This window comes from Diuraphis noxia, unplaced genomic scaffold, assembly GCF_037042655.1.
Source record: "Diuraphis noxia isolate RWA-SAM2 unplaced genomic scaffold, SU_Dnox_SAM2 contig0002, whole genome shotgun sequence".
NCBI classification, from domain to species: domain Eukaryota; kingdom Metazoa; phylum Arthropoda; class Insecta; order Hemiptera; family Aphididae; genus Diuraphis; species Diuraphis noxia.
The window spans coordinates 47,111,238-47,129,255 of NW_028301712.1; the positions used below are offsets into that span (position 1 = coordinate 47,111,238).

The 18,018-nt window shown below is 27.9% G+C and overlaps 1 protein-coding gene across 2 annotated transcripts in view; it reads left to right on the forward strand.

Moving 5' to 3' along the window:
- LOC107164451 (uncharacterized) overlaps positions 1–16,715 on the forward strand; it is a 138,523-nt gene extending 121,808 nt beyond the window's left edge. For both annotated transcript variants that reach the window (XM_089220499.1, XM_089220500.1), the window contains 3 exons: positions 6,030–6,215; positions 11,145–11,411; positions 15,548–16,715. In XM_089220499.1, the coding sequence (XP_089076625.1) occupies positions 6,030–6,215; positions 11,145–11,411; positions 15,548–15,751 (657 nt within the window). In that variant the 3' untranslated portion in view covers positions 15,752–16,715. The remainder of the gene's footprint in view (positions 1–6,029; positions 6,216–11,144; positions 11,412–15,547) is intronic.
- Positions 16,716–18,018: the final 1,303 nt, after the last annotated feature.

The window sequence follows — 18,018 nt, forward strand, 5'->3', positions numbered from 1 at the left end:
ATTTTTGCGGGCACCCTTATTCAGTATGTTAAGTATTTTTACCTATTACCTTTACCGCAGTACCTCACATAACCATTTTGCACCAAAGCACCAAACACAAGTATATGTTATCTATGATTAAATTTCTGTATATTTTTATAATAGATTGATAAAATTATTTATTATAGGTAACGACAGAAATGACAATAATTAAAAATTAACTTTTCTTGATTTGAGATCAGCAAATGTGCAAATAACATCATCCAAATCCAATTCATCTACTTTTTCACGTTCTATAGATATATATTATTATAATATTAATTATTATTATTATTATAATATTATTGGTAAATTTTTAGTTTTCTTTTGACAGTGTTCTTAGGTAATTTTTTATCAACTTTAATTTTGAAAACGATCTTTCAGATGTTTCTGTTGTAGTGTTGTAACTGGTAATGTGAGCACAATCCTTATTGCTATAGCAACATTAGGATAAACATCACCAACACTGTTGCAAAGGATTTTTTGTAAGACTCTTAAAGGTGAGGTACCTTTATCAATTATTTCTGAAAGAAGGCAAAGTTCATCATACAATTCCACTCCAATAATGTCCGTGTTTTCCCCTATTTGTAACATAATCTGTAAATCATGGCAACTCTTTAACAATATATTTGAACCAGCCGTCGATAGATTACCAATATCAAACAGAAATCCAAAATAATTGTTAAAATGATCTAATTGGGTGAATCGTTGATTTATAGATACAATTCCTGGTGAGCATTTAAGTTCTATAAAATTCTACGTATTTATATTAACAATGAAATGGCTTTCACGCGATAACTCCCTTGTTCTTTATTTCTGTGATGTAAAATGTACTTTATTATTATTATTATTGATTCCAATATACTATATGAAATATAGACTAACGTTGGTACTTATTGTTCCTATTTTTTTTATTTTTTTTTTACTCTTTTTATTATTCTTTACTACACTAAGTGTTCGTATATAATATTGGTTACATTTTATTTGAATTGAGTTCAAACAATTTGTATTTCAATAAATAAATAAATAATAGAATTTAGATTAAAATATAATATATATCGTTCGATCATGAATAATGATTGTATATGCATGAAATAATATATATCATATAACACATATTAGATATTACTTTATAATATTATTACAATATTTTATAATATTATTACTATATTATTATACTATTATTTTATATTATTCATATTACACGTACCTATACGCAATTGAAAAACTTGAATAAAATCATCATTAAATATACTGCATTCCTCGTGTGTTATAAATTAAAATTTATTTAATTTAAAAACATTTTTTCAACTAGTATTTAAAATAATAATTGAATGCAAAATATGTTTAATCTTTTTCAATCGCAACTCATCGAATAAAATTTATATATTATTCATCTAATATTAAACGATGCATAACCATGCATTGTACAAATCGCATTTAAGACTATTACGAATATTTATAAACGTGCATATTATAAATTTATAAATATTTATCAAGTATCAAAAATATAAAAACTAGGGATTACTATTTGCATCCTGTAAATTTATTCGATCATAATATAGTTGATAGTGATGTGTATACAACAAGTGTGTGTCCGACGTCGATCTGTAACGTCGACATATTATTTTACATCTAAGCTTCTCATTTCAAAACATATATGTAATGATATTATATCGGATATCCTACGTCAAGCTGCCTAAGTATTCGAAATTCAACTTGATTTCATAACATACAAAATATGGTGGTTATATTATCCGATGTCTACCGTTACGGTACGGTCATGATTTTTCTATCGTATCAGTCATAATTTTGGAGACCAACTCAAAAGAGAAGTACAAAAACTCGGTCAGTATACAGAGTGATTTTCAAAGTCTATGATCATCTTCGTTTTCACGTTTAATTGTGAATCAAACGCTGATTTTTAATATTTAATTTTTTTATTTTAAGTAGCTAGGTATGTTTTAATTTATTACATTATTAATTAAGCTATTTAAGGAGTGAATTGTAGTGAAACCATTTTTTTCAAATTTTATTTTCCCCTTTTTTACTGAAAATTGTTAATCACGTGATTATATTTTTGAAATTTTTGAAGCATCATAATTGAATTTTGAGAGAGTCATTTTTGAGCTTTTAAACTATAAGTATATAAAACTTAAAATATGATAGTGATAATAATAATGATTTTGAAAATAATATAAAATATAATATGTAAAATTTAATCTGTTATCTTCATTCCATACTCAAAAAGTTGTTATAGACTTGTAGTAGATTAATATTGATTACCTTAATAGTTAATATTAGTCTCCTCTATATCTTTAAATCTATTGCCTTATCTTTATTACGTTATACAGTTTAATAACTTAGGTTCTCGTCCAAACTTTGATTTTGGAACATTAGCATTTTCAAAAAAAAATTAAATTATCTGCCTAGTAATTTAGTATAAAAGTAATGGTTCATGCTTGACAAAATATAAAATCTTTATACTTTATGAATCCAACGGATTTATAGCAATTTAAATATTTTAAAGTATGATTTTTAATTAGTAGGTATACAAGAAAATTAAGACTAACGTTTTTCAACCTTAAAAATATATATTGTGTTCACGTGGTTACGTCGTGACTTTAAGTGATTCCGTAGCAGACAAATAATCACGACATTTATACAAATGCAGTGCATAACATATACATATATAGGTGTAGGTGTAACTGATAGCCAAGCTGATAAAAATTATTTATACGAATCCGAAAATATTAAAATCGGATTGTGTAAAAAATTGTGAATATTGATGTAATACATTTCAAAAATTATCGTTAATTATTCCATACACTTTTAAGTTATTATATTATATCATTACATTTGTTTATTTACACCATGTTATGTTACGCCATACTATGTGCTACCGTAGTTTCGACAAAGTATCTGAATTGATGATTTTTGCCGGTTCCAAATACCATTTGTAATTTATCATATAATTAATAATGTTTATAATATTTGTAGAATTTGTAGAACTTTAAATTTTCCCAAATTAAAAAATGTACGAAGATCTTGCTGGGCGACTAGTATAATATTAATTATAAATGAACGAGTTTACATATTAGAAATATGTGTAGATTCTTGTGCCGTTTTTTTACAATATATTTTCGATATAAATAATGGATGCAGTCAAAACGTCTTCTTTGAAATTTATCTACATTTTCATGAAGTACCTGCAATGATACAATAATACAATAAAATTGTGACACGGCATCCTAGTTAGGCAATTTAGCTACACCACGGTTGCTGGTTCATCGTTCAAGGGAATTCATAAATACTACTTACGACACAGTTTTTTTGCCTTTATACATGAGTTTTTGACCATACCTGATCATGGTATGTCACCCGTCTCAGCTTCACTAGAATACTGTACACTCAGAGAGAGGTATACCACAATTCAATTCTATATCATAAACCATAATAATATAATAATAGTTATGATACGTATTATATTATATACCTACTCATTATTATAACAATAGATGCATTATTGTTGTATTATCTAATGCAAAATATTAATATTACAGTTCAAAAAGAAATTTACTCATCATCAAAGCTATTATAGTATTATTTAATGTTAGTATGAAAATATTATAATACAAAATATTAATTTGTCAAAATATATGAGCTGTCAATAATACTATAAATTATTACATTATTTGGTTAAGACAGACAGGCTGAATTAAAAATAAAATAGAACAACAACGTTCTATATCGGTGTATGATAAATGATGATTTATAAATGGGTCTATTATTATTTTATTATAATCTGATTGTCATGGTTATATTGTTTTATCTTTTGTCCCGCCGTGAGAAAATATAGCTAGATCAATCAGAGCGCTCACTGTGCTGTTATTGTTTCCACAATTATATTGGCCAAATCGCTCAAGCTATAAACCAATTTTTTTCCGTCTCAACATATTTAGCTGTATACGACAAAAACCCAAAATTATTAAAGTAGTAACTTGCAAATAAGTACATTTCATTGGCTACATACAAGATTATTTAAAATATCATACACATGTTAATATTTCAAAACAATTGTAGTAATTGGTAGGTAAAAAGAGTTTGATTCTGTCACTTTCTATAATTTAACAATATAGACGTTAAATATATTTTATTAAAAAAATAATTTGAATGCATAATTTAGAGTTATTTAAAGTTTTTATCAAGAAATTTACTTCAGAAACACTTTATTTTACATCTTTTTCCTATGAGAATAACGAACTGAAGCGAAAAATCTAATAACGAGTTTACTTTTCCAATTACAAGTTTCCAGACCATGTATTTTCGTTCAGATGTATATTTTCAGAAGACAAAAATCCAACAAATTAATAATCAACTTATTAAAAAAGTTTTTGAATAGACATTCAAACGACAATAAAAAATAAATAAAAATAGACTATATTATATAGATACGATTTATTCTATTACCACTTATTTCTAAGCTTAACATATTTTAATTTAAGCAATTTACATGTTTTTATAAGTTTTATACAAAATAAATTATTTATATATTATGATAATTTAAACAATTTTAAAACATATTTGAAACTTCTTTTATGAAACAATATTAATTATGTATCTCAATTCCCAAAGTATATAACTTTATCCATTATGCATGATACTGATGATTAAATTTTTTTAGGTACTGGTTTTATAAATTAAATTCAATAATGGTTGTAAAAGACTACAATTAATTATTATTTATCCATACTAAAATATATTGCATGTCTTACAAACAAAAAATATTTTATGAGCTTTCAATTTATTTATGGAAATTGTAAATAAGAAAATATGAGAAATGATAAATGATACATGATATTATCATAGCATTCATAGTTTTTAGATTTATATATAATATCTTAAAAACTGTGTATACTTTGTAAATTTATTATTAGTAGTTATGAGACTAAAAGTTTTCTACAGTTTTTGAAGAATGGACTGAAAGGGTGTCAATTTACTAAAATTATTGAGGTAAATTTAAGCATTATCAACCAAAAACTTGTTTAAGCTCATTAAAAATGAAACGGTTTTATACTTTTAAAAATAATTTATTTAATTATAAATTAATCGATAAAAATGTGTTTAATATATTATAAAACAATAATTTTTTAAACAACATTACTTTACTGTACCAAATAAAATATTTCAATGGATCCTTCGCTGACGAGCCAATATATGTAAGACAAAGTTTCGACAAAAGTTTGTTTTAAGCTCTTTACGCAAGTCCAATACAAATAAATAAAATATACACTCTAAAAACCTTTTAAGATGTGCAACTTTAACTTCGTTAAACTGTCACCAAGTGGTCATTTGAAAATTGTAGTTTGAGGTATTTTGTTGCCAATTACATCTATCGAAAGTATAATATGCTAGAATCAAAGAACAGATGGAAACAATTACCTTGAACTATATTGAAAGATAAAATTTGTGTTATAGAAACAGTAACCATTATGAAACACTCATAATAAACAATCACAAGATACAGAATTTCTTGAAATCAATTTATTTTTAAGGAGCAGTAAATAATAAAATATCTTATAAATTTAATGGAATCAAATTAATTTTTTTTAACATTTTGTATTGTAAACAAATACAATAAACAGTGTACAACTTTTTTTCACTTATAAATGGAATTGGATACCAATTAATTTGTTCTGTTCACTTAATTTATAAAATGGTTTTTTTTTTTTCATTTAATTCATCGTACATAAATATTAATATAATAAATTGTGATAAGGTAAAACGTATACAATGGCGATACGACATTGTTTTATGTAAGTTATAACTACTTTAATGGCGAAACCAGATTAATTGTTCACCAAGTTTAAGATAAAATTATTATTTTCTTATTTATTAACAATAGGTATAATGTAATTTAAAGTCTGAGTATCTAATATGTATTATCATATAATACCCAGTAGTAAATTATATCAAAAATATTAACAATTCGGTTTTCGGTTTGTTTGCAGAGAAGCTTGGGTGCGGTGGAAGAGCACCAAAGGATGCGCAACTACTTGTTGCGAATTGAGAGAGAAGGAGTCCAAAAGGTCAAGATGTTCGTAGTAATTACTGCAGCGTATGTGATCTTTTGGGGACCATTATTTTTCGTCACGTTGGTACAACATCCGCTATCCGGCAATCGTTCCGACTACGAGGTAAGCTGATTTAAATATATTTGTTTTATATGTTGTAAGCCATGTCTTTGAATTTCATGATATAGCTACGATTTGGAGGTCTTATCACGTACCACAAAATATATTACGTAATTATGTCGCAAAATATTATTTCCTATTTAAAGGAAAAGATAACTTATTATTTTATTTTGTAGCTTGTGACAGTAAGTTTTACATCCGGAAGTTTCTGTTTATCTACGAAAACGATGTTCGATCTTGTCATACCTTGTTTATTTAATACCAGTGATTCTGATGATATTGTATAAGGCATAAGCTATGTTTCACGCTAATCATATATTTTATTATAATACTTCTTACTGAGCTGGTACTTGTCGTCACATTCACTAAAAAATAATTCGACAATCATCACGTGCATACATTTTAGTAACAAAAAAAAAAAAAAAGCGGGTAAGTGGATGCGCTCTGCTGTACATTAGGGAGTGGGGTGGGCCTCTGACTAGGGTAAGTTAAATTTAAATGCAATGATAGGTATCATTTTATACGAAAAACGATTCTGAACGGAGATGGTTTATCGGTCTAAGGTATATTATAGATTATTACAAATTTTCAAATCTTAGATTTAAAAAGAAAATTTTTTATGAATTTCTAGCTTAAAATAATTTGCGAATTTTCGTGATTTTTACGTATGTTGTCAAAATTAAAATTTGAATACATGTAAAAAAAATTGTGGCTATACATTTATTTTATTTTTCAACTGCTATTGTAAAAATATATTATGAGCCTTGTATTAAATTCTCAAATCTTAGAATTAAAAAGAAAAACTTTTATGAATTTCAACATTTAATCAACACTTCAAAAAAAAAATTTTCAGAAAAATTGAAAATTTCAGTTGTCTATAAATATCTCAAAAAAGTCAAAATATTTTGAAAATTAAATAATGTAAAGAAAATGCCAATCTGAATAACTGGTAAAATTTTCAAGAATTTACGATTTATACTTTTTGAATAATAAAAAATATTTAAAATCGTTTGAGGATAAATCGTATTTAAATTTTTACGAAATAGCGTAACAAATTTAAAATTCAAACGCACTTCACATTTTTCCTATAATGATGTTTTGAGTCTTCTCTATAGCTACTTGAAGGAAAACTAATAGACAACTTAGTGTTGTATTTTTAATCCTTAGTTATAAACACAAAAATTTTTATGATTTCTCAACTTAAATTTTTAATTTTTTTTAGCTACAATAAGAACAACTCATAAGAAACCTTGTATTAAATTTTCAAGTTTTTTTGGTCACCCAACATTTTTTTTACCGGCACTTCAAAAAAAAATTCTCAAAAAAATTGAAAATTTCAGTAGCCTATAAATAACTCAAAAAAAGTCAAAAATTTGTGAAAATTTAACTGTATATAGATAACGCTAACATAAATATTTGGTGAAAATTTCAAGTATTTACAGTGATTAGTTTTTGAATTACAACCATATAAAAAAATCGATGTGGTCGGAAACTGGTTTTGTGTAAAAATTCTCGTTTTTCTGTCATTTTTTTTTGTTTTTCTCGATTTTTTTGAAAACTATTGGAAAATGTTTACTTTTGACCTCTATAATGCATCAAGGATATTCAATTTTACATCGGAAACCACCCCCGAAATTTGAAATTGAAGCATTATTTCAACTAGTTATGTTGTACAGACACAAAAAAAAAACACACATCATTGTAAAATCAATACATTCATCACTTTGTTCAGAATCTAAAAAAAAAAAAATATATTTGAGTTAGTACATTAATCTTCTAATTATAAAGTAATACGTAGATAGGAATCAAAGACTTTTTAAAATAAAATCATTTTTTAGAATGATAAAAATAGTTAATAGTTTATGTATATGTTATTAAATAAAATAAAAATCTATTCATTTTTTATATATTAATAATAAATAGGTACCTAATAACAATGCTTAACTCATGTATAAAGTTTGTATGACTTTATTCACCATAATATACGTCGTTACACCACAAGAGTAATAAAACTACATAGGTATTTTCAGTCTCATATTTGTTCAAAGTCTGATGAAAAGGTTAGAATTCTCTTTAATACCATTAAGTTTTTATTAATTTAATATTAAATTATGGCGTGCAGCTCAAATAGACTATTTTAAAGTACATATATGGCATGCAACTCGGACAGACCTTTTGAACAGACAAAATACATTCGGACGATTCTTTATTATTTCTTCATAAATTATAATTGTCCTTATTAAACCCCAATTGATTTTACATTTTCACTGTTTAATATAATATACAAATTAAAATACACGTACCTATATGAAATACTATTTTATAGTATTATTATTTCATAATAATATTTCGTTCATAAGCAGCGCATTCCTTCTTCAATGTACAAAAAAAAACCATCATCATGTATCCTTTCTCCTCCCCTCTCTTGTCCCAGACATTCATTTTCAAACACAAACCACACGTCACACGCCATAAAACAATATTGTTTATTTATGTATGTCTACAAAAGATATTATATTGTAATACGTGGTACAAACACATAATGGTATAAATCCATATTATATTATTAAATGATCTGTGAAATTTGGTGAAATAGAATTGAGACCTGAGAAAGGAACACTGGAAATACTTTGAGTACGGTCTAAAACTATCTGTATATACAATTTTCTGTAAATAGTATTGTAATATAATAACTATTTATTTGTAGTAGTCTGAGAATAAGTTTTCAAATATTTTATATGATAAACCCTAACTTTCCGATTAAAGATTAATTTTAAAAAAACTGATAAATTAAAACAAATGATTCGTATAACTTCATGAATAAAATTTTAATTTTCATAATAGCAGCGTACTTATATTTCAGTTTTATATAATGCATATGTAATGCCATGCACCGCATATTGTAGTAGTTGTACTAATTCATCATTTTCGGAACGGTAACGTTTGAGTTCATTCAAATTTTTTTTACTATTTATCACGAATTATATTTGCCTTTAGTGGTGACTGAGCCACCACATAATTTTGTAAAATGAAAATCAACGCGCGAGCCGGACTACGCTTAGGATATATTATAACATAATATTTTTGAAATACAACTAGAGTATAAAATTAAAAATTGTCTAGTAGACAAGTAGTTGTAAAGTATAAGGCGCGTTATATATTGATATTATACCATGATATACATTCAATTTATTATTTTCATAACGGATAAAGAACTATATTGTTATAAATTCGCAATGCGCTATACTGACGTAGGTACTGAAACTAAAATAAATTTCCCTCAAGAATATCAGAGGTTAGGGAATCTCAAGAGAGTGATTTACGTTTTATCAGTATGCTTATAATACGTTCATAAAACTATAGATATCGCATTACTTCCAAAAAGAGAAAAATCAATTATTTCGTATTGGCTTAAATAAATATTACCACAGATAACTGCCGTGATTTGATGTATACATATTTAATGATGATAAATAATAATAATTATATAGGCGTAGGTACAGCATAGAGTTGTAACCATGAACATTAGAAGATTGTTAAAATATGTATTTTATTGGCCATTTTAAATTTTATATTTTTATTTAAGTATATTAAACAGTCTAAAGTTACCCTAAAATGTCGCTTTCTCGTTATAATAATAATATGTTATCGGTCGCTCACAAATACTCAAGTCTCTTTGATAGCTCTACAAATAAACGAAACCAACTACGTAGTTGTAAATTCATTAAAAAAAATTCCAGACATTGAAAATATTGATAATCCTTTATCACTAAAATACAACGATAACAGTAACTAATAAAAATAGAAAATAAGGAATAATAAAGTCTGTGAATTTAACGTGATATAAACTGTTGACTATTATAGTAAACTATTATCCATTTTTTTTTAAATATAAGAAAATATTGAATATGAGAGTTTTTAACTATGGCTATTTTTGTAAAGATAACAAAGTAAATTAATTTACATTCGATACTAATATCTATATTGTACAGCATGAATTGGATTGAATAACAATCAAAATCTATTGTAGTTTTATACGTTTATTATTATTAATACTCATTGGAAAATTCTGTTTTACCCAACGAATAAATGATAACACCAACAAGCTCAAATTATTTTTTTTTAACTAATAAAAATAAAAATAAACATATCAGTGGCTACTAGTTTATAATGCAAAATATAAAATCAGTATCCATAGATTATCCAAAAGCGATATGATGCTCATCAAAAATTAATATAAATGATATATTATATTCAAAATGAAAGTATAAAAAGTATAGAAGTTTGCGAGATTAAAAATTTTTGTACGTAATGCACTATAATAGTGTTATCACAAGTGATATACTATTGTTTTATTAAATTTAAAGTATATAATATATTATAGTGAGTGGTTATATAAATACAATATTGTTGATCGAACTTGTGATATCTTCAAAAAATTAACAGAAAAAAGCAGCCCTCATAATCATAATTCATAATAATTAATTATCATTATAACTAGTATTGTCCATCCACCTTAATGACTAAATTTGACCAGAAAAACAATATTATTAAATGTTGTGATTTATTTATTTAGGTATAGGTAGGTACTTAACTAAAATTAACAAAATAAAGTTACACTTAATAAACTACTATTCTAAAATTTAAATAATTTAAAAAAATGTAGAAAAATATTATGCTTTGGAATATATTTTTCTTCAATCAACTTCATAAACGTTGTTCCTTAATGATTTATATTTGTGTAAAAAAAAATTTTGAAAACGTTAAATACGTAAAGGCGAAGTTGTTGGTACAACAATAATTGCTTGAATATGATGTATAGTCTCTATTTTATAAAAAATAAAATTCCGACAACTTAATCGGTATATCAATAATTTCAATACCATTGACAATAGTTAATACGATACCGTCGACGTACTGTCGTTGCTGCAGGTGACGCTGCACGTGGCCAATGGCCATTCGTTCGTCAACGCTATGCTGTTCCTGGTGCTGCACCGAGGACTTCGGCAGGCGGCCGCCGACGCTTGCTGCACCAGCATGTCCACGGTGGCCAGGTGGCTGACGGCCGGGTGGTCACCGGAACCGTACACGCTGGACACGTCAATGCCGGGAATGTCACCCGAGCCCGTATTGGCCGCGCCACCGCCACCGCCGCCCACCAGTCTGCCTGCGTACACCATTCGGCACACTTCGATGAGGGTAAGTCATAATATACGATGGTCAGCTTGATATTAATATAATAATATATTATTGATATTATTATACTGTCGTTGCGAGAGTTGGGTCGAATTAGGTCGGGTTTGGATGGGTATGACGTTATGCTACAAGTTGGGGAGGGTGGTGTTTCGAATGCGTATCCCTCACTGATTCTAGATACCTATACTAAATTGAAAATGTAATACAAAATATCGAAGAGATCGACAAGAAAAGGCATTTTATTCAGTGTGCACTTGTGCCACTTTGACAGATCGACCTCGGCGTGCAATAGGTTTTCTAAGGGACTGCCGGCAGTGCCAAAGGGAATTCGTGAGAATTGAGACGAAATGATTGTTTGGAGTATAAAAGTTCAAGTATTTTTTTACATACCACACATACACTTAATAATACAGGTAGTGTGTCATGCAGATGCAGTAGTCTATATTTTATAATCGGTTTGTCATATTTTAATATTACAATGAAGATGTCTCATTTAATATACTTCATATTTGTATTTAGAAACTTATATTTTATAAAAAATAATATGAAAAAAAAAAATTATAGTTTGCATAAAGCCATATTATTATAAAAAACCTTTTGAAAACAAGTCAGAATAAATATTATAAACTATATTCACTATAAAATGTACCGCATCAAAAAAAAAAAAAATAAACTTCTTAAGTCAAATGCTGAAATGATCGTAATTCCTTTATAATTAGTCGATTAAGTGAAAAATCGTGTTCTCTGGTTCAGAGAAACTTGACGATCTCAGCTGGTCGTTGCATCTCAAATCATCGGTCGGTTGACCGGTCACTCGCTCTCCTGAATTCATATTGTAATCGTGTATATACATAATATCATATTAATATCGCATGTAAATAATATATAACTATTATAATACAAATACCATAGCATAGATATATGTATGATGTATGGTCACCACGGTGGTAGATGTGGGTTCGAAAGTTGATCCAATAATGCGCAACGGGAGGGATCCGACAGTCTCGTAAATTTTGTATGTACTTAATATGTATCTACCTATGTCGTTATAGTAATAATAATAATATATTATTGTCTTTAATGAAATTTTCAATTTGTCATCTCGTCCACCTCCTCCGCTCCTCCGCTGCATAATATATGTTATGTCGACACAACTCCAAAGTCTGAAATTGCTTCAATTTCACAATTAAATTTAAAATAATATTGGTATCCACACATTATTTTATTAAAAATGTTAAATAAATATGTTAAATGGTTTTCTGTTTTTTTTTTCAATGGATTAGTTAAATAACTATGCCTTAGGTTAATATGAGCGTAACTTTAAAAAAAATATTACTCAATATTAATATTAAGTTATGTGGTTTACACATAATATAATAGTATACAGTTACAAACTTTAATTGGACATCCACATCACCATCAACCGAAATTTTAATGAGAGATATCACATTTAAGATTTGAGAAGGCCATCATATCATCATTATCATTTACATAAAATTGTATTTTCTAGATTTATATTTAATCAAAAAGTTCAATTTATATGAGAAATGTAAATGTAATATTTAAATTTCAAACATTATAATATGGAACTACTATAATTCCTTTACATTATAATACCTTCATGAATGTTATGCAAATCTGGCCACTGGAATTAATACATCTCACATAATACAAAAATGATATGTTAGGTACCTACTAATTAGCATACATCATATTCTCAGGGGCGTATTTAGCATTTAAATTTTCTCAAGGGGATGAAAAATTAAAGTTTTGGTTGTTCACTTTACTTAGGATAACAAACTAACATTGACAAACTTACAAATGAAAAAAAAATATAAATGTTTTTAAGTTTATAATAATTTAAAATTATAGAACATTCTTTTTCAAGGTAAAGTTATCAATAAATTATTTTATTTTTGTTTATGGTTTTACATTATTAACCCTCATGCTACGGATTGAACACGATTGTTTTATCATTTCAAGTTGTATAAAGAAAGAAATAGTTATTTCATCATCCGTTATTCTAATAATCGTATTTTCAATCATTCAATTGTGTATCATCACTGCAATATTACACTTATCGTAATTCTAATAAAAATTTCTTAAAACATTTATGACGCATAATATGGATATTCCATTAGGTATTGTTTTTGGCAAATGATTAGTATTTATAATATAGTGAAAAAAAGATAAGTCTGTGTCTAAATATTATCCTCCATAAATATACACCCCTAAATAAATAATGTTTATGTGTTATATTATATTATTTTATAATTTATTTTATAATACAAAGCCAGTACCTATATGATAAATTGATAATAATATGTGTAACTGTGATTTGTCAGGATTCGTCTTCGAATCAATAGGAAAATAGTTCTGGAATTTTTATTCGATCTTAACACTGCAGCAGTATGACATAGGTACCTACATTAATTACGTTTAAGTATTATAATCAAACGGCCTCTCGGTGTTTATACAATTGTTGTAATTTTTTATTTCAAACATTACAAACACGTTAATTTAAACAAAAAAAATCTATTTGTTTTTTTTTAATTAACCAGCACTGATGACTTGCTGATCCCTCCGCGTGTGACCTAATTTTAGGTGGGTTTTCATAAATTACCATTTATATATTTGCATAAAAGTAATATTATCCTAAATTTCAATTTATTGCACAAAAGATAATATTTTTTGTGTCGTTATTTGAAAAACTTGTACTATAAACGAGTTTGTGTAATTGATATGAACAAAGTTCATCAAAATCAAATAAAACAGGTGCTGAAAGAACGTTATATTGATAAGTTAATCCACGAGGAAAAACAAATTTATATTTAAGCAATTTTCGATGAAAGTAAATAATGTATTTCTTCAAAACGGTTCACGTTTGTGAAAATTCACTGTGTAGCAATTCATATAGGCACACAAAATTATAAAAATAAAAATAAAAATAAATGTTAGATAAAAAAAATTCTGTAATCTTTTAGAAAACTCCAAAAAAAAAATACCTTTATGATTTTCTAACTAGTAAACATTACTACTCATTTTTGTTTATATCTTCCACATACATTTTTATTTTTGAGAAGTAAATTATTATTTAATATTTCTTATATGTAATTTTTATTTTTATAGATACTTCTGAATTTTACGAAAATAATTTACTAGTTGCTTTTGATTTTTTCGATAGGCGATAGTACAATTTATTTTTTATGTAATTTACTTGTTTCAGATTTTCATTAGATTTTTAACATACTTGCCTAATCCATAATATTATAAATATCTTAAGAAAAATAAAATGCTAAATTTATTTGAAGAAACTCAAAAACGGGATCAAACAATTATATACTGAGAAAAATTATTTCACACAGTAATAAATACTCATAAAAAGTTATGGGCTTTAAAAAAATATTATTTAAAATAATAACTGCGAGATTGAAAGGTATAGTCAAAAACAATTCGATTGGAGTTCTGAACATACTGCTGGTGAGGTTTTCGTTATACGACTATCGAAACAAGTTCAATCCATTTAAAAAAAAGACACAGTTGTGAATTCTGCGTCTCTCGACAGTGCAATATAATATTATGTTATTATAATTTTACTTTTCTTCTCACCACAAAGAAAAAATTATAGTGACCACGCCACTGACGCGTTGCAGCAGACGGAATCGCAGCATAATAATATATTATTATATTATATATATATAGCAAAACCTACAATTATACCTGACATTTTGTCTTCTATTCGAAAGTGTTTGTTATTTTATGGTGTCCCTATAGTGTGTCTCCGTTTTATTTACGCATAACATATCAAATTTTATGTTTTCCAATTTGTTGTTGTTAGATTAAATATTTTCCATAATTGTCTAGTCACTATTGTCTATCGTGATATCTAGTTGGATGTATAAGATATTTTAATTTCTAAGCGGGTAATGTAAAATATTTGTAGGACTTATGTAAAATATTGGTACCTTTTTGCTCATCTAATAAAGTTTGAGTTGGTCAACAATTCACTAATATTAAAGCTAGCCACACACGATTTGGAACTGATGCGCGTGCATCATGTCAATATTATAATAATATTCTCTAAGAGAAACGAGATGTTTAAAATAATAATATTTTTTTGTTTTTCATGTGTTACACAGACTCGGTCGATGAATCGTTTCCCGGCGGCGCATCACCGGGACCTGCACTACGATTACCATTCGTCACATCCCAACCTACACGACATGTCAGGCATCAACATGGGCCGGTTGTACAACAGTCACGAATACCTGCCGAACGATTACCGCAGATACAATCATTACTATCATCACCGGGAAACGCCTCCATGCTCGTCGCCCGAATGATTTTATTTCTCGTCATCGTCGTTGTCGTCTTTCCCGCGTGTTCGTATCGTTCCCGTTTCACGGCCATCCGGCCGTCGTCACCCGACTAAATCGCAAGAATAAAATCCATAAAAAATAAATAAATCTTCTGAAATCATTCTTCCGCGCGCGAGCGTGTCTAGGACTTAGGAGGCGGCTTTGGTGGCGGCTTTGGTGGCGGTAGTGTCGTAGGTTGCGCGTGTGGGCAGGCGGGTCGGTCATATATAACGAGCCCATGACTACGAGGGGATTTCACCCACCCTCGAGTCACCGAACACCACCACGACTTTGGCGGTGGTGGCGGCGGATATCGAACGAACAACCGCGATAGACCGACCGACCGGCGGCGAACCGAAAATCCGCTCGCAAAACGATGTGGGCACAATTTCACGCAAGTATTATTATGCGTACACTGCTATCATAATTATTATACCATATCGACTTTACGTCATTCAATAATTATTGTTTCCGGGTATTTAATATAATATACCAACTACGACCAATTTACTTACCTGTATATCAATCTTAGCGAGTTTCATATCGTTCCACGCATTTTTTTTTTAAATGTATCTCACACGCCGCGTCGCCGCCACCCTGGGCCTCCCCTTTCACCGCCATCCACGCGTTCCCACACACAACCACTTTGGCCTACTTTTCGACCACCGTCGCCGTCGTCCCCGGAAATACCGCTCACTGGGCGCTCAGCCTGTTCTGTTTTCGAATATACTTTTTTGTGCTAGCACATTCTCATCATTATTTTTTACTTAATTATATACATTATATTATATTATATTATAAAAACTAAACCATTACCATTATTATTATTATTATTATTATTATTATTATTATTAATATTATTGTATGTCTATTATATTGTGTCCATGATTTACGTTTTTGTGAAACATTAAAGTAAAACATCTATATCTATATACACTTGAATCCAATCTACACGCGTATTTATTTTTTTTTTTGTCGACGGAGATCGATATGTTAACGTAAATACAACAGTATCTAAAATACTTTTGTGATTACCTTTTAAATATACTTACAGTGGTTGCAACCATAGCAACTATCATGAAGCAAATAGCGTTAACAACTTACTTGCGACCTTTATTCTACATAATATGTATATATTATATACGCTGGTCCCGGCGTCATAGTCGATTGAAAGTTCGCGAAGCTTTTGACTCAGTGTACGCTGAGAAAAAAGATATTATAATATGTATTATATAACTAAAGACTATAGATAATATATATATATAATATGGTATATACAATACCTACCCTAAGTTGTTAGTCTGTAACTTTTGAAAAGTTCTACGTCCAAAATTTGTAGAGGAAGAAAACCGATACTGACGAGTTAATCACTTGCTACTCCCTAGTATACTCGTATTATTATTATATAATCGTACCACGGGGCTGTTCAATATGAACCATAATGCGTTGCACCACCTGGTTTCCTATAGGTCACCTGAACGGACGCCATGTGACTATTGCTTCTTTTGGAGATAATGTGAAGATATTAGTCCATTTAATCATCGACTACAGAGTTGCTAAAAACATTAGCAGAGTCAGTATGTGCATTAAATGCATTATTTGAGTTCCGACTAGATACCACATAGAACATATTTTATATTATTATTTTATTTAATGTATCATAGGCTGTGCAGTACGCGTGTAATGTTTTTGATGAAAATTGCTTATATTAACGGCAGGTAAGTCACGTCCCAAATTAATATTTCACATTTTAGTATAGAAATTATACAATGTAAATATAATTTGACATTTAGAATGTAATTAATTTAGATAAATACCTTGTTACAAAACAGTGGAGATAATATTTTAGAGGTTTAGTTAGTAATTTTTTGATAAATTAAAACGAAAACTTAAAAGTGCAGTTCGAAATTAATAAGAATTAAATAGTTTTGAGTTCAATTCGATTTTACCACTCACAACAAAAAATAAAATAAAAATAAAATTCATTAAAGCTCAAATTAGCAAATTTATTAACAACAAAGAAATTAATAGTATGTTATTCATAGTGACGTTAGTACCCTCGATTTGGCATCATAGTTGTCGATTATTGCGATTTATAGGTACCTACTGAAAACGTGTCTTCATTAATGCAACTTAAACATAATCTATTATGTATAGAGTATGAACTATATATAACTGCAGATACTACGGATTCGAAAGTATGATGTTTTTTTAAACCTTGAAAGTACTGGATATGGTCCAGTCTTGTGCTT